Source organism: Phaseolus vulgaris, chromosome 2 (assembly GCF_000499845.2).
Source record: "Phaseolus vulgaris cultivar G19833 chromosome 2, P. vulgaris v2.0, whole genome shotgun sequence".
Taxonomy (NCBI): Eukaryota; Viridiplantae; Streptophyta; class Magnoliopsida; order Fabales; family Fabaceae; genus Phaseolus; species Phaseolus vulgaris.
Window position 1 is genome coordinate 2825491 of NC_023758.2, and position 19289 is coordinate 2844779.

The 19289-nt window shown below is 32.5% G+C and overlaps 2 protein-coding genes across 2 annotated transcripts; both read right to left on the reverse strand.

The window, feature by feature from the left end:
• Positions 1–1432: 1432 nt before the first annotated feature.
• LOC137810192 (aminopeptidase P1) lies at positions 1433–9257 on the reverse strand. The gene is made up of 16 exons (XM_068611343.1): positions 8973–9257; positions 8780–8843; positions 8394–8533; positions 7118–7402; positions 6830–6952; positions 5684–5941; positions 5289–5375; positions 5034–5101; positions 4651–4717; positions 4039–4173; positions 3841–3921; positions 3079–3133; positions 2861–2965; positions 2672–2743; positions 2387–2511; positions 1433–1906 (listed from the first exon to the last, which is right to left on the reverse strand). Exons 1-16 carry the CDS (start codon positions 9063–9065, stop codon positions 1745–1747), a joined length of 1920 nt encoding a protein of 639 aa, XP_068467444.1. The 5' UTR covers positions 9066–9257; the 3' UTR covers positions 1433–1744.
• Positions 9258–10866: 1609 nt separating this feature from the next.
• On the reverse strand, positions 10867–12980 carry LOC137810193 (probable NAD(P)H dehydrogenase (quinone) FQR1-like 2). Its single transcript, XM_068611344.1, has 2 exons — positions 12154–12980; positions 10867–11327 (listed from the first exon to the last, which is right to left on the reverse strand). The coding sequence occupies exons 1-2, from the start codon at positions 12705–12707 to the stop codon at positions 11099–11101; spliced, it is 783 nt and encodes a 260-aa protein (XP_068467445.1). The 5' UTR covers positions 12708–12980; the 3' UTR covers positions 10867–11098.
• Positions 12981–19289: the final 6309 nt, after the last annotated feature.

Consider the following 19289-nt stretch of genomic DNA (forward strand, 5'->3'; position numbering starts at 1 on the left):
AATACTCTTATTTATTTTATTTTTACCCAACAAATATCATGCATTTAACTTTATGTTTATTCAAAATCTAATTCAATCAAACAAAGCTACAAAATGACAAAATTTTAAATATTTAATTAAAAAAAACAAAAAGTAAAATAAATCACTTCATTTGAATTCTTCAATATAATTTTATTATTTTTCATATTTTTAATTTTTTTTCTTATAATTTTTAATTTTTTTAAAAAAAATCAATCAATATATGTGTTATTTTTTCTTATAATAATAATAATTATTATTTATTAAATCACTATATATATGTGTGTGTTTTTAATAATTAACTACTTTTCATTAATAGTATATTAATATAAAAACATAATTATATAATATAAATCAATTTATTTATTTTTAAATAACATAATAATAAAATCATATAACAAATACAAAACAAAATTTTAAAAGAGTGAAACACATATACAAAAGACATAAAAGACATGACTTAAGAATGTCCAAAACAAATTACACAGAAATCACGTACATAAATTACGACTTCAATACAAAATTAAACAAATGAAATTGTACTTCACTTATTTAATTTTACACTAAACGTATACTTTATGTACACAACTCTTCCTTTTATAAATATAACACAAAGAAATTGTCTTTCTCTTTAGACTTCACCCAATTATCATATCATTATTTTAATTAAAATCATGTACATAAATTATGATTTCAGTACAAAATTAAACAAATGAAATCGTATTTTACTTATTTAATTTTACACTTAACTTATACTTTATGTGCACAACTTTTCTTTTATAAATATAATATAAAGAAATTGTTTTTCTCTAAGACTTCACCCAATTATCATATCATGTTTTTAATTAAAATCATGTTTAGTAAGTTTGACTTATTAAATTTTAAGTTTTCAACCAAAATCGGCTTATGTTTCCACAACTTCTATTAATGTGTGTTTTGTTACTTCTTTGGGTTAACTCGTGTAATTGTATCTGGTGCAAACAATTTGATCTTCATCAAGAAGTTATTATTGATAATTAAATCATGTTTTCATTGATTACGTCATCTATTTAACAGTTCAAATTGATTTAGCATACTAAGAGTACATACAAAAGTCTAAAATATACAAAAATAAAATCAGTCCCCAATAGATCAAAGAGAAAAAACCCTGCGCTTTCATTTAACATAAGATTATCAAAATTTCTTAATTTCTTTGTGGATCAAGATGAAAGTGTTCAACATCTCTTCTTGTCTACAAGAACTAGCGTGTTCTTTGAGAAAAACTATCACATGATGTTGTATAACTTTTCATTAATATTTGAAGACAAAATGCATTTATCACTAATTCTTAGACGTGTTCAAAAATGCATTTTCTCCAGGGATTTTCCTAAACGGTAGAGACTGAGGAAATGTTATGTGGTCAGAAAACCAATGGTTGGTGATAAAAATGGTAAAATGAAATTCCGTTCACTTTCATCTGTACTAGTGGTTCATGAGTTTTAGGTACAAGATCCGACTTATTTACAATACAAGGAAAAAGAAAAGAGCCGATGCAGGAATGCCGAATGGATAGACAATTAACATTCTAAATATGCAGAATTGATATACGCTGCATATTGATTCGAAGGAATAGGCATCTCAATGCATCTAAAATCTAGATTACAGTATAATAGGGATACGGAAGAAAATGGCCATAAAAATAACGCTGAAGCAAGTAAGTTATTAGCTTATCAACTCCAAAGGCAGCTCATGCACCTATAGGTTCAGTAGCTTTCTTCAGCCAAGCACTTTCAACTTCATCCAAATATGGCGCTAGAATATCTCTACATGTGGAGTGATAAGAGTTCAGCCAATTTATCTCGTCAGGACTTAAAAGTTTCAGGTCAATCAACTTCGCTTGATATGGTGCCTGGACAAGAAACACAAAACACTTATGAAATACCATTAGAAATAGTATTATATTGTCAGTAACAGACAGTTGAATTATTTAAATATCACTTGTTTTGTAATCATGGAAAATTCTCCAGTTTTAAATTAAATTATACAATACCGAAGGTCCAAAACTACCAGCCTAAAACAAAGTTCAGAGATAGGTAACAAGGAAAATAAATTTGTAGCAGAGTTTTAAACGCAAATAGAAATTTTGATGCAATCAAGTGTAATAAAGCTAACAATTATAACAGATTTCTATTATAAGCATCTTAAAATAATAACAACAACATTAATAACAAAAACAATAATCATGAAATTGCATTAAAGCACTAATTAGTTCAGTTGAATTAAAATCTGAAGAATTGAATAATTAAGTGCAAAGGCTTTTTACATAATTCAAAATAAACATCCCACGCAAATAAATTGAAGACAAACAAGTACACATATTAGGACTTACCCAGGTAATGTGCTCAAACGATAAGTAACCTTTATCACCAAAATTGAATTTTGTATCAGCGTCTTTGACAATAAGCACATTCTCCAATCTTATCCCAAACGCTCCATCCTCGTAGTAACCAGGCTCTGGAAAAACAAATTCGATGCAACATTTATAACGTGCATTCAATTACAATCGAACAATTCTGGTCTTTGAAAATGATTCAGAACAATCAAATATAATAATAATAGACAAATAATGGGGTAATCACAATTTCATGGTCTGCTATGATATAATGATACTAACCATCTGTAACAGTCATAAAAGATTGCAATGGTACATTTCGAGCATGTGGTCTGAAACTGATTAGGTGAGGTCCTGCGGAATTTACATTAGATTAATTTAATTTTGTATTGAATTGGGGAAAAGGAAAAAACTAGAATATGGAATCAAAATAAGCAAGAAACAAATAGTGGTAGTTCCTCAATATAATACCTTCGTGAACATTGAGATAGGACCCAATTCCATGACCAGTACCATGTCGATAGTCAAGACCATCTTTCCACAAAGGAATTCGAGCAAGAATATCAAGAGCATGCCCTAAAAGTATTTGAAAGAAACAAAACAAAGTTGCCAAGTTATTGTATGTGAGATGGAAACTGTCTCAATTTTTCACAGAATTTGACAGTTAAGTTGGTAAATTTATTTTATACCATTTGTCCCATTAGGAAATCTAGCATTTCCAAGAGCAATGTGACCCTTTAGTACCTGCAAAATGTTTAGCAAATCAGGCAACGTAATATAACAGTGGATGACTACAGAATATGATTGTGTGATCTGGTTGCTGACAAATAAGTGTGTAACTTTACAAAATATTATACACTAATAAAACACTTCCCTGACTAAAAAAAGTTTAACAAAGGAAAACGACTACTTTTAAAATTTGCTCCCTATGTCAACTTGATTTTCTATTCAGGGATAGAAACTTGACATTCAATGATGGTTAAATTAAAAATTGGGCCCCTATATTGCTTCGGACCCTGCATTGAACATATTATGTTCACTACAAATAAAAAAAATAGTTCAGAAATCAGTCCCTACCCTAGTATGTTGGTATAACAGTGTTAGCCAACTCAGCAGAGATCTAACACCATTATCACTTGGAAAAAAGTAGGGACTGATTTTTATTCAATTATTTTTACACTATATAAATTAGTGTATTTTAAGAAACTAAAGCGAATTCTTTTTTTGAAAAAGTGAGATCTTCTCCCACTCCCCGATCAATTTGGGAGGGAAGGGTTTCCTTCAGGGTCCAACAAGAAATAGGCTCCCTCTTTCTTATATCTCCATCTCAAACAAACTCTGAAAATTTGGTACTTTCTATTTCCAGAAATAAAACCGTGTGTAATTGATTCATAATTATAGTTTTGAAACTATGTAACTTGCAAAAACAGCAAAGAAAAAAGGGCACATACTGCTGTGTAACACGCTTTTTCATGAGTTGAAGGTTTCCCAAAATGAACTGTTCGTGTAATATCTGTTGTTCCATCTAGATACTTCAGAGAAACCACCAGTTATCAATATACAGAGGTAGAGATCACATTTGCAAAACGTAAAAACAACAAAATTCACAAAAAATGTCCGTGCTACAAGTTGCTAAGGATAAGACAGACCTGGGCTCCAGAATCAAAGAGATAAATTTTGTCTGGATCAAGTTCAGCACATGCTTCTGCCTTAGGAGAATAATGAATGATAGCTGCATTTGGGCCAACTGACGAAATAGTTGGGAAACTCAATCCTTTGAAATGCTGAAAATAGGGGTAAGAAAACTTAGGATTACATATAGGCTTGCATACTCTCTTCACTAAAAATAAACTTTAAGGCATTCATGTTCCATTTAAGTTCATAGGAAAAAAACAATCTTCCTCATTATTTTCATTCCCTTCAAATCCATGGCATTGTGTGCTCACGAAAATGAAGTTGCAAGAAAAAATGTGATCCCTATTTCCTACATATAACATACCAAACAGTTCACAACATTTTAAGTCCAGCTTATATGCAGAATATGCAGAAATACTTGGGAAGGTCAGTCATCAGTCATTACCCAGCATACAGTGGGTTGAACAGATTCTAGGGAGGAACATATAGTATAGTGCATAACAAAGCCTAAAAATGTATCAAGGGAAATACACAATTTTAGGAACTACACGTATCCATTATTTTTAGTTCAAAACTTTCTAGAAAAGTCTATCCAAATAAGCACTTAAATGTTTAGTTAGCTCCACCTCTTTGGATGCTCGGAAACTTTCAAGCTGGTCACTTACAGTCACCTCAGTCAATTTCAAGGACTGCCTGCCAAAGTTAAAACAAATATCTATAAGTCACCTTATGATTAAGCTTTTTACTGATGCATATGGAGCTAATTACTGTGAAAGATATGCCCAGACTATAAACATCCTCAGTGATCTTTTAAAACCTACTTTAACAAAGGTCAAAATAACTCTTATTTCATAATGTTAATTTTGCCAGAAGCTTTATAGAGGAAATTTTAATCTGACATGATTTCCCTGTTCACAAATAAAACTTGTCAACCTTTTCCCAGCTTCCACAAATGTGTATTATAATAAGCATGTTAGAGATGAGTACAGTTCAAATTTAAGAAACTTACAACTGCTTCTCCTTTTTCACAGAATCCTTCTCCAAAAAGTATCCAGAAGCTCCATAAACATCCTGCATCTGCACATTGAACCAAGCCTGTGTATCTTATCCTATGCCTCAGAAGTCATAACATGTTGCATTTTAAGTAGATTAAATAAAATGAGGGAATAAAAATATAAAAACTAAGAGAAGAGAATGAAAAAACATGGCTGTTCTCATCCAAAAAATGAACATATTCTGAGACATAGGATCCAAATATGCAAACCTTCTTATCCAGCCAGACAAGATATTGCACGACCGCTGCACCATCACGAATATGCGCCTTTTTTAAACCATCCAATTCCACCGAGTTCTGAAAGTATTGGAGTAATAAAAACATAAGCTATGTTGAGTGCTGAAATGGGGAAAAAAATTCCACGATATAATTTGTTATTTGTTATTAAATCAACTGCTGCTGATACTTTTTTTTCTTAATTTCCTCCTAAAATAATAAACTTAAGTGACATAAAATCTGTTAGCAATCCTGGATACATTCATCCATATATGTGAATCCAATTCACACTTCCTAAATTTTTTGTGCAAGGTTGGTTTGAAAAAGGTCCACACTAAACTTCTGAGCTAAAGCCAAAGACCTTTGTTAAGATGAAAAAAAAATACAACCTTTAAAGCTTTTGCAAGAGCCAAAGGTGATTGCTGCAACAAAACTGTATCAGGGTTCAACTTTGCATACAGTGCATAACAGCATGAACCTGAATCAGCCCATATGAGGTTGCTATTTTCTTCTGCTTGATGTCCACCATTTACTCTCTTGACCGTAGATACAGTATCAAGCTCATCTGTTGCAAGCAATGTAACATCAGAGCTTACATCTGTATACTCTCGAATTTCAATCTCGTTCTCCACTAAATGAGCTTGAACCTGGCACAAATCACAATTTTTTTATTGAGTTTTAATTTCTCCAATGTTTCCCCTCCCAATGTCTAAATAGATCATGAGCCAAAGTAATACTCTCCAAAAAGACCTTTCTTAGTATTTCAATGTAAATAAAACTCATTTAATTTGATCATGAAATGTACCCTTTGATTGGTTAAGATGAGAAGTATTGAGCCTAATGAATAGATTATATAAAGAAACAGGGGCAACTTGATATAAAGCATGTTTTTGGTAACACTTATAGGAATGTAGAATAAGAAAAACTAGAACGAGTTTCTCCTCCATAAGCTAAAATTGGTTAAATAGAATAACAAAAATAAAAATAGTTTCTCCTTAATAAGCTAAGATTGGTTTATGTATAAGCTAATTTGCAGAAGTTCTCAAGTAAGCTTTTCTAAAATATATTTTAAACTTGCATAAGTCAATTTTACTGAAATGAACATGGAGGAGAGCTATAGCATTCAACCTATTTGATTATTCTACTTCTTTATTTTCAACCTTCTAAACCAAGAGTCTTCACATAATCATGTGATGTAGTCTGTAGGCTCTATTTGGCTGTTTCCATTGATTTGTTTTCATTCTTCTGAATTGAGGCTTCACATACTCAGTTATGAGTAATGATTGTGTTGAGACTTATGGTTGAGCTATTTTGTCAATTTCAAATTTGAAACTGTTACATTGAGCTCAGCACTTTTACATTATACAGTTCAAACTACTTTTTGTGGTGTCTCAAAATCTTCAAATTTAATATAAATAATGAATTACAATTCACAAATTAAAAATTAGCTTGACAATTCACAACTTAAATTGTGATTTGATAACCTGGTCTGGAATACATTCATAGCTGATGAGACAGAAATTACTCAAACTAACCTCAACAGAAACCTTTCGCTTGTCTACATAAATGAAAGCGGTATTGATTGTCACAATAGCAAACGCATGAACAACAGGACAGTAGTCCACATCACTTCCACGAATATTATATAACCACGCAACCTGTATTGTAGCCACATTATTCAAAACAAAGTTACAAATTAAAGAAATACTCTTAAAAGGTATGAAAACTGAGTGCGGCATAAAGCATCCACAAACTCAGAGCAGAGAGCCTTTGTGTCAGGGGAAAAGATGATGATATAATAGTGTATCAGAAGATGCACTTACTTCATCAAGTGCTGTGAAAATTATACCACGGGCTTGCTCTTGCAGAAGCCTTTTTCTCAAATCTTTTAACTTATCTGCAACAGAGCGACCTGCGAATTTCAGTGGATGTACAATAACAGCATTAATCTCTGCCTGTGGTCGATTTTTCCAAACTTCATCTACCAAATTTTTTGTGGTTTGGACCAGCTTCTGCTGTTTTTCAGAAAAAGCTCGCTCCCATCTTTGAGCAGTATCGATTGAAATGCACCAAGGGTCAACCCCAATAAATGCTTCTTTTGGCAAGTTCTAGAGAAAGGAAAGACTCATCAGTATAGATATACCACAGTAAAATAATATATACAACCCGTTCTTTTAAGAGTGTTAATGCAAGTGCAGGCTAGTCAGCTCTTCCTGAACAATACATGATTACATGTTGTTAGGCTGTCTAGATGTGTAAATTATGAAAATGTGTTTCTGTATTGGTTAATAACGTGGAACTGGGTAAGTCAACCAAATTATAGCTTTCTCCTGCCAGTTTTAGACATGATGATAAATCAATCAAATGCAACTGAAAATAGATTGTATTATGCTTAATGCAAACCAGACAGCTATAACTATATAGGAATGTCCTTCCTAATAAGAAATGCTTCATATTTTTAAGCTTATTGCTAACAGCTACAATGTGATGAAGATATAAAGAATGTACAAGTGTTAAGTGCTAGGTTCTAAATTTACTAAGCCAATAATTTCAAATGCTGTCACGTCATGGGTAAATCATAATATTATTTTGCCTCATTCTGAAGTTGAAGATTGTGTCTCATGCTGAAACTTAAAATTGTGCCTTACATATCTTTAAAATGCGAAGTGTTAGCAGCTTTAAAACTGACAATAAAAATACTGAGGATGGTTTCAATAATTGGGTTCAGTGATGCCCAAAATTACTCTCGTCATGCATTTATCAACAATGGCGGAAGAAAGATGAGAGTTTAGTGGGGTAGAGTGCATGACGCATAATCGACCTTCAATATACTGATTTCCGCACCTGTGTGTGTGAAATGAAACTAAGGTTGTTATAGATATTGTACGCACATCACCCACCATGCCGTATATATATTGTACACCATAAAGAATTCCCCATAGACATATACGTACACACACACACACACACACACACACACATATATATATATATATATATATATATATATATATTTGTATATATATATATATATATATATATATATTTGTATATATATATATATATATATATATTTGTATCTAGTGCAAGGTCACTCACATCAGCTATCCAGATATCTACAGAAGGATCTTCACCGATACGCATTAGCTTCCACTGAGCACTAAGCTCTTGCTCAGCCTGCAAAAAATATCTTCCATCCGTCCAAAGCAGCGCTTCGTTCTTCGTTACGAGTGCTAAGCCTTAATGACATTAAAAAAATGAAACATGAAGACACGACACAAGAAAAAAACCGTAATTCTTTAAAAATATTATAAAAATAATTCTCACAATATTGGAAACGTTGGAACAATGGCAGTGAAACGAAAATAGGACGCGACCTAAACCCTAAACAAAACTGAAGGAAGCTACAACAATAAAGAAAGAAAGCAGAACGGAAAATCATCGATTAGCTCTGCAAAGCAGAACGAAAAAAGACAGAGACTAACCAGCGCTTCCAGTGAAGCCCGAAACGAATTCGCGGCGCTTGTCTCGTGCAGATACGTATTCGCTCTGCAAACTCAAAACACCATAGTAGAAGCGATATCAAGTTAAAAAGGAAAGATCCATAGGATTAGAGAAAATAATCGAGAAAAGTGAACATTTCGGATCTACTCATATTACAGGGATAGAATTATGCACCTGGTGATAATCTTCAGAAGGCACAACTAAGGCATCGAGTGGAGGAGAGTGAGTAGCCATCAAAGACCTCAACCCTGAAAGTGTGTCTTCCATTTTCTTTCTCTTGATTTTGCGTAATCTCTCTGCTTATAGTCCTGAGCTACTGCAATACAACTAACTCTGATCGGTTGGGTTTATATAGAGAGCGACTATGCTATGCCGTTTGCACCTCTTCAATCAGGGACCCATCAAATTCCTACGAAATGAATGGTAAATTGGTAATACCTTTTCATTTTTCTGAGTTGTAATTTTGTTTTCAGTATTATACAGAATTTAAATGTTGATTATTGAGTTTTTATCTTAGGTAAGTTTCGTTCCTATATTTTGAAAAAATTTATGGACTTTGTAAAATGTAAATATTATAATTATGAAAAATAGAGATCGACATTATGGATTTTACAAAATACAATAAACAAAATTATATTTTTTACAATTATTTTTAATTTTTATTACTATAAGTACTTTAGTATGCTCTGTTAATTATTTTAGTTTCTTTTAAATTATAAATTACTATTTTAACTTATTAAATTCTTTTACAAAAAAACTGATTACATTTATGAGGTAAATATTTGATGCATAATTACTTAAATATATAAATTCAAAATCATTTGTCATATTTGTAATAGCTAAATTAATATTAAAATCATACTTCATTTTATTTAAATTTGAAGATATTATAACAATGATATTTTTATGCATAATAGATTTGATAGAGCACAAAATAAAATTATATTTATTTAAATTTTATAAATAATGCAGCAAACTCATAACAACAACATTTCAATAATTTAATTAGAAAATTAGTATAATTTAAGAAATATAATATGATTTTAATTTAAAATTAACAATAATAAATTATGTGAGTGAGAAATATTTGAAACAAAGTCGAAAAAATTCTGATAAATTATTGTGAGTCAAACTTTGATAGGATACTGCCAAAGATTTTAATGTGTTAAGATGGTATTTGTAAAAGAATGTTAAAGTGAGTAAAAATTATTGCGTACCTCACTTCAAAATAAAATAAAATAAATAGCATTTTCAAGTTATGGCTAACATATGTAGAAGTTGATTTGTAAATGCTCTAATTTCACTAAAATTATATTTTTATCCTGTATAAGTTAGTTTTAATTTATTCCAAATTTATTTTACTTTATTTTTATAAAAAAAATTACTGAGAAGATTATGAAATAAATCCTGTAATTCGATGAATCAATCAGATTCCATTCAGATGATTTCGTGGAGGATGAAATATTATTTCTTAATATGGTTGGTATTCATTCAATTTACTCCAGAAGAGTTTTTTTAGTAGCAGTGTGAGTAATTGAAGCTACGTTACGCAAGTCCTCAGCGAAAAACGATAAATGAATTGCAATAAACGACTAAAATATGAAAAAGATATTGAAACGGGTGAATTTAAAAGATAGGTTGGAAAGGACTAAAATATGAAGAAACTAAAGAGAAAGAGTAAAATGAGTGGGGTGCATAAATCCGAATTTGTGGGTCCACGTTCATGTGTTTATGATTTCGTGCAACTATCTCTCACAATACAATTAATTAGGCCCAACGATCGTATATGTTCGCATCTCCGGCTTTATTTGATCAACTTTAGTTAGGTTAATTTTAGTGTCAACAGCTGTCATGGTCCTGTTATTGACACACCCCAAATTCACCCTCACACAGTAAACTACAAATCCTTGGAGCGGTTTAACAAGATTAGTGCAAGAATCTATCTAGTTACATAATTAAATTGCTTATGTAACAAGGAAATTAAGAAAATCATCGACACTGCAAATAACCACGTGTCATAATACACATTCATGTATAAAGGCACACAGAAAGAATTGAAAAAAGAAGATACACAAATTCACAAATATTATTTGACGTAAATCTATCAACATCTACAGCTTCCAGAAACAATGCAGACCAGAACAACAGGGGAATCCCCAACCCCAATAGAATCAATAGTGGAACAGACTGTAATTCCTCCTCACAATGCAATGGTAAAATGCCAGAACCAATTTGACTACAGAGAAAGGTCAAAAAATACAAATGACCAACAAGAATAGAATGAAATTATGAAAACACCATCACGACTGGGCAAGCCTCTTGACTACAGCAGCCATATACTTGCCCTGATGCTCTGCAAGAGCGAGCTCTGTTTCACTTGGTTCTCTTGTGCCATCACCAGCAAACACTCCAGCACCATATGGAGAACCCCCTCTAATGGAATCCATCTTGAACATTCCGGGTCCAAATGTATATCCAACAGGAACAAAAAGCATTCCATGATGTGCCAGCTGAGTGATTGCCGTCCAACTGCAATAAAAAGCATTCCAGTTTTTTATGTTGCTTTTCAAGCAATATTATCTAACAAACCGTTGCATTTTCCATCATCAGGTATAATAAAATCAGTTTTATGTAAAGAAGAATATGCGATCTCCATTATCAAAACCTCTGTACAAGTTCACATTCAATTTTGACTTATTTGTCTGTCTTCCAGAGAGTAGAGTTACTTCATTCATCATCTAAATGAATAGGAAGGAGTGGAAACATTGTTCTCTTCATCTACGGAAAACTTAAAAGAAAAAAAGTTTACCACAATGAGTTTATTCCTTAACAAACTGTAATCTGCAGAGTACCCTAAACTTTATGTAACAATCTTTAGAATTTAGATATCATCCCCACATTATAACTGAAATTCATCAGGCTGGTAGGTACTTGACAATCTAGATATAGTATGAAGCATAAATAACAAGTAGCACACACGAACTCAAGAGTAAAATGAGACTTTCTTGAGTCACATTTACTCATCAATTGAGCAGCTGAAAACCTAAGATAACTGTTTGAGACCCCTGAAGAAAGCTCCTCGTAAATTAAAGACCAGAAACTGAAAAACATCACTCATCTTGAAAATGAACCTCCCACACAATCCCATTAAGCAATAGAAATCAACGTCTTGGACACCAATTAATGCATTGAAAAAATATTCTACTAACTCAAATTTCCATACAATCTGTAAAATTAAGACAATACATGCCATCCATCGATTAAGGTCCAAATTGAACCGACATTCACAAAACCAAGAACGAACAAGAAACGAAAAATGAAAAATGAAAAATGAAAAAAGAAAAAGAATTCTTACGCTGTAGTTTCTTGGCCTCCTCCTTGAGTACCAGTGCTAACAAAGAACCCAGCGGGTTTCCCGGCGAGCTTCTGCTCCTTCCACAAATTCCCAGTGGAGTCAAAGAAAGCCTTCATCTGCGCAGCCATGGACCCGTACCTCGTCGGGAACCCAAACAGCAACCCATCCGCCGCCGCCAAATCCGCAGGCGCAATCTCCTGTATGGTCTGGTCTTTGCGCGGCGCCCGCATCTGATTCAGCACCCCAATCGGCAATGTCTCCGGAACCCTATACAAAACCCCTTGCACACCATCCACGCCATCCACGCCTCGCTTCAACCTCTTCGCTAACCCCTCCACGTGCCCGTACATCGAATAGAACACGATGAAGATCTTCAATTTGGCAGCGCTGGGGACCGACGAGGCATTCGCAGGCGCTTCCCGAGGCGGCGCGTCGGGTCCAGTCTCGTGGTGGCTCGCCGGGAGCGAGGGAGGTTGGGCAGAGTGAGTAGGAGTTTCGTCGGCGACCGGCAGAGGCTTATTCTTGCTGGGAACACAGCCGCCACCTTTACCCATTACGGAGGAATTGGAAATGCAGAATGCAAAGTGTAGCGAGAATTTTTGTAAGAGAAAGAGAATAGAAGCATCCAAGTAGGAGTGAGATTTGAGAATTTGAGAGAAAAAAAGAGTAGTGAGAGTTGTTTTGAGTATCTTCGAATGATTGGTGATGTCACTCTCGCTTCCTTGTATTAAAGGGAAGGACACGTCACCACTCCCCCCAACCTAATCAACACCCCCATTTTCTTGCATTCTACTCTCCCATCACTACTCACTTCACTTCATCTCGTTTCTGATAAACTTTAATTCTTTTCTTTAAATATTTCACCATAAAAATGGTGGGTTGGTCAATGACAACCGTTTTGGTTTTTCTTATGTTCAGATTTTTCTGCCTAGTAGTGTGATGATAGATGATACACTTGTAATCTTTTTATTATTAGCTTTTAATCTAATCAACCAAGTTATTTAACACCTCTCTCTCCATAATTAATACTTAGCTAGGTTGTCATCCCTTTCTTTATTTTGTTTATGGATTTAGCAAATACAAATGTGCTAATATGGAAAAATTTAAATGGAGATTTCTCAAAGAGATTCTCTTGTTCTTTACGTTAAAAGGCTTTATAAACTCATACTCATTCGTACCATTGCCCAGCATAGCATATTTTTAAGATTTTTTTTTTCTTTAATGACTAGGATGTCTATCATCATTGATTATTTGTGTTAGGCTATACTTGGTGTATTTAAACAAAAATTTATGAGTGGGCAAAAAAATATATTGTACACCTATTAAAAATTCATTTATTTAAATCTTATTTTTATTTAAAAATTCATATACTTTTAACTTTTTTAAATTGGATTTTTATTTTATTTACACTGACTTTAAAAGTTAAAAATTCTGAAATTTTAATCCAAATTACATTAGGCTAAAGGTAAATCCAATTGTGAATGATGAATCTCAATTTCTTTGAATGTTCGTTTTTCGTATTTTGTTGGATTAATAGGTCTCAGCGCACAATTGACTTTCCAATAGTAAAACTTTGATTTTCGAATTTTATTCTAAAATTTTTATTTTTGAAACACAGTTATCTATTTAAGGTTTACTCTTTTAGAATATATATATATATATATATATATATATATATATAATTCTGGATAATGAAGGAATTTTTTATTGTAAATTTGGGAGATAAAACATATTCTTTTAGGGTTGATTCTCCTAACATCATATCAATTTATACATTCAGATCTCATCCAATACATTAACACATTAATGTAAAAATGTCTGTTTTGTTTTTACTGATTTAAAATTTTTGTCTTTGATGTAAAGATCCGTAAACAAACATAAATGAGTTATGAATCTCAATTCTCAGTACCATTTACTATACACCATTCTGGATATGAAAATTCATAACTCATAATTTACTTCCGGATATGACTATCCAAAGACTTAAATGAAATACGAAAATAACCTTCTGGATTTTGAAATTTGAAACGTATAAAAATCACTTATGGATTTGTGCTCCATAAGCAAAAATGAAATAAAGAGCAGTGTTGGGTTTTAAATTTTGTGTTGGGTGCATGTCGTAAATGATATGGTGCAGGGAGAAATTGCCCTCTTTTAGCCCAATTTGTGTTTTCAGACCTTATTAAGTAGGCAAATTTTTCCTTCACGAAATTTCAAAACAGTAGAATTTGGAAGACAAGTTTGTATTTCGAGTATAGGGATTATATAATTCGAAAATGAAAATAAAAATAAAAATAGTGCACCTTTGGTTGAAGGATAATTTTGTTATTAAGAGATTTATGGAGATGCGATAAGAAATTATGGAGGTGCAGAAAGAAATAAGTAAAGCAAACAAAAAATCCTATTTATTTGGATTACAAAATTGATAGTTTATTTGGGGTGCGGTTTAGAATTTACACGATTGAATTGAGACTGTTTCTTCCTGCACCTCCATACCTTATTCTCTCACCTCCATAAATTTTTAAATTTCCAAAAATGCTCTTCTATAAAATTTCGGATTATGTAATCCAGAAGTCATTTTTCAAATTTATAATTAGCTTTCGGATTATGTAATCCAGAAGCCTTTCTTCAGATGCATGATTACTTTCCGGATTACATAATCCGGAAGTCTTATTTAGCTTCCGGATTATGTAATTCGGAAGTCTTTTTTCAAATGTATTCCAGATTATATAATTCGGAAACTAGTTTATGGGGTGACACAAAAAGGATAAAAATGTATTTTCATGTTGTATATTGAGGTGGAAGAAGAAGATATGGAAGTGCAGAAAGAAACAGTCTTGAATTGACCCTTACTGGATCAAAGAAGAGTCTTATGGCAGGGCAAGTAAGAAAAAAACAAATTAATTCAAAACATACAATTTTTCCTCAAAGCACAGATGGGTGAACATGGATAATTTTCCCTATAACTTCTTATATACTGGACCATTATAAAACAAAACAAAAAGATAAGTTAGCATAAACATAATCTAGTGAGAGAACTTGAATTTTTATTATGCATCACAAGAATGTTATACTAAAGTCAGTAAGATCACTGAAAAATAAAATTGTTTTTTTTGGAACATTTAATGGAATTGCGAGGTAAAATCAGAGATAAGAAATACCCAAAAAGATTTAATATTTAAAAATGGTAGGAGTGGAAGTTAAAATGTATCCTGAATTTGTTATTTTAGAATATAATTTTGAATTTGGATATTCAGCACAACTTTTCGGATTAGGTTTTTGGAAGATTTTTTTGAAATGATTTTCCTAAAATATGTATTATTTGTATTCTTTTTAAAATAAAATTTTGATTTTCCAATTTTATTTTAGAATTTTATTTTTGGAACCAAAACAATCTATTCCAGAAACATATTTCTCAATTCCAGATTTCTAATTCAAGAATACACTTCTGGAATTGATAAGGTGCAGGAAGCAAAAAACTTTTTGCTGGAAGCTCAAACTGGAATGGCGTGGTGGTATTCATTTTGGGCCTCTCAAGGCCTAATCAGTCATGGCAAATTCTTCCTTCACCATACCCCAATCTGTTATTGAAAATGATAAAAATGTCTATGTAAAATGACGAAAATAATCTTAAATATAAAGAGAATGCAAATAAAAATTACTTCCAAAACCTTTTATCCAGAAATATTTTTAAATTCTGGAAATTTTTATCCGAAATACATTTTCAATTTTGTGTTTTGGATTTTTTTTTGTCCAGAGTATATTTTTATTTTATTTTTAAATTATATTTACTATTCCGGATTTTCAAATATAAAATAAGGTTAATTTTAAAAATCTTAAGAAATGATAGGATAGTTAAAATTGATATGGTGTAGAAAGAAATTGTCATAAGTCATTCCTTATAAATTTAGACGCAAAAAATCAACATTGGCATATATTTACTTGACAATATTTATTTAACGCAAGTAAATTTCAGAGAGTATTTATGCCAAACAGTGTAATGGATTTTTTTTATTTTTTATGTTTTGATAACTTATACTCATTTATTAATAAATTAACTTATTAAACACTATTTTTAATTTGTGTGAGTCAAAAGCAATCCAAATCTAACGTTAAATAAATGAATGTAATATTATATTTTTTATTATTGTCATTTTTTTTTATATAAAATATTGGTGTTGTGCACGCGTACAAGACTAGTTACTAACATATTAGACTTAGGCTGAGTTGATATTTTTGACTGAATCCAAAAATGGTCTGAACTCAATTAAAATAAATTTGTTTAGGAAGTTGGGTTATATTAGCTTGTTTTGAGATACTTAGCATTCAATTATCTAATGTGAAAAAGTAGAAATTGGTAAACCCTTACCCTTCACATTCTACCTCTTTTCTCAATCCTCAACGTTGATATAGCCATGCCACCCAAATCCACCATGCAATTGCACCCTACCCACCATTGTGGATAACCCACGTGGAACCACCACACCCTCCTAACCCCAACTGGTACAAGTATGTAATTATTATTATTTTTTTAATTTCAAAGGACGCATGTCTCACATTGCTTGGTTTGAGTTTTCTAATAAACTAATAGTAAGAGGCTTGAGTTTGTGCCAATGAATTTGGAATTCAGTTCAAATGTATTACCAAACACCATTGCTCACAGTGGTTTTATAGGCGTGAAAGCAATTATGATGCGTTATGTAATTTATTTTCATTGCATTATGATGATGCCTGCAGTAAAAACAAAACCCTTACAAAATATGCGACAATCTTACATGATTTTGATCCATTTGGACCTAAATTAGCTGTATCAAAAAAGGTTTCTAAGGAATTCAGCATAATTATTTTTGTGCTTAATTCACACCCACTTACATTTTTTAGGTACGACAATATCATAACGCGTGACCTTATCCTACATTGTCTCATCTCCTTTTGCCCTAGCCCTATCTGTTTTCAAATTCTCACCTTCACGTATTTCCTTAAAAGTCTGCATATATAGAATATATGTCCACATGCATGTGTTCCACGCATTGCAGTAAACAGAAGAAAAGTCTTACATGACTTCCTCCGTTACCGTGGCCCGGGATAGCTTCTTTCTTTCTTCTTTTTGTTTCTCTCTTCATCAATTGTGAAACACAAGTAAATTAAGGAGTTTTTATTTTGCCAAATGCAACACCACTCAAAGGATATATAAAATTTATATTGCCTCGTCAGTGCCTCACCGATCCCGATTTAGTTTTATACTGCTAGCTTAGCTACTCCAAATTTACTTCTTCTGAGTTCCGATTGAAGTCAAGTAAGCTCACTATATTATAATAGTTGGTTCACATTGAACCAATATATATACATGTGTTGGTTGAATTGAAGAGTTGAAGTAACAGTGGGAGCACAAGAAAAATTAATTAGTATAGTATATATATGAGCCTGAAGGTGAGGGAGCACAAGGACCACGAAACATTGCGATGCATCACGCAAAGCTAAAATAAAATAGTACAAGAAAGAGCGGGTGAGAAGTCTTGTTTAGTTGTCTTGGGATCAAAGGACACCTGATAAATCAATCTAAGTAATTTTGCCTCCAGATTCCATATCTGCTCGATGGACACCCGGCTATTTTTTGTACCCAACACATGTCCCATATATGGCATTGTCTTTTGATCACTTCTCTATTTATCATCAAACCACCCTCCCAATATATCTGCTGAGAGAAAAAAAATGACTAGTATTCTTAAAAAGATTGATTAAGAAAGTTAAAAATGAGCATTTACAGAGCTCCATAAATTTTTGAATGCCACTCTTAACGTGGTTTTTTAATAAATGGTGTCTGTGTTTGTTGTTTTTTTTAACTTGTACTGGTAAGACATTAGTTAATGGAAGGGAAAAGAAAGAAAAGAAAGAAAGGAAGGATTAGATAACAACAAGATGAGTGGGAAGCATGTGCTTAGCCCAGTGGTAGTTTACAGAATGAAAGACAGCCAGCTTGGAATCCCTTAAAGAGTGTGAAATAAATTGGAATCGAAGGACGTAGAAACGCCACATCCCCACTAGTCCACCTGCCACGTTTCGTACCTCTGCGCCTTCTTTAATCGGAATTCATTAAGGGATTAAAAAAATTTAAATGACCAAGTAATAGCTAGAATCTTTGATTATTATAAAACTCCCTCGAAGATCCTGACTTAGCTGTGTGGAGATTTCTTGCTTTTAAGTATAGGGAATAATCCAACCTTTATGTTTGCATGTGTGTGTGTTTCGTGGTTAAGTGTGAAGCTTTTTTAGGAAAGCGACTAGCTAGGGCTTTGCCTTCCAATTGAAAGCTCAGCCCTTAGTTTCTTTATCCCTTTTCTTTTTTTTTTCTTCTACTATTTGACTATACAGCCTTTGCCTCTTTTCACCAATGGGGCTGGGTTTGGTAGATTGCGAGTTACTTTCCCTAACACAAAGGCACGCGCTGACATAAACCTTTATCTGGTCGTTAACCAATCACACTGCTTTGCTTCGAGTGGCGTAGGGTGCGTGAGCCATTTCCCTTCATTAATCTTGAAGTTAGAGCTCAATTAAGCTAAGTCACAGGTGACCGACCCAAAACTAGACAATGGCCCAAATTATGGCGCAATTCAGGGGCTGTTGAAAACTAGGTCTATAGCTAAAAAAACCTTCAATAAAAAAAAAAACGAAAGAAGGAAACTCTTGCTAAGTTGAACAAATATGACTGGATTTTATATTATTAAAAAAAGATACCCACTGACATTAAATTAAGCACGTACTTAGAGGCTAAAGCGTGAAACGGATTAGTATGGAAGGAGGGAAACATGGAAGAGAACTGTGTGTGGCGGATACAACACAAACAAATTTGACCCCGCGATGATGACATTGCTCACATGCATATAAATATATATATATATATATATATATATGTTTGTATCCTTATCATCACATCATTATCCATATTTTTATGTGTGTACATGGATGGGTGGCATATAGGACCATATTTATGTGTTTGATAACACAAAGATTAGATGTCATCATCATGTGTATCAATTACGGCTTGAGAGGTTAATGGTGGTGATGATAATAATAAGTATATTATTAGTATGATGGTGTCCGGAGAATTTTTGTATAAGATTTCTGGTGTGTGTTGA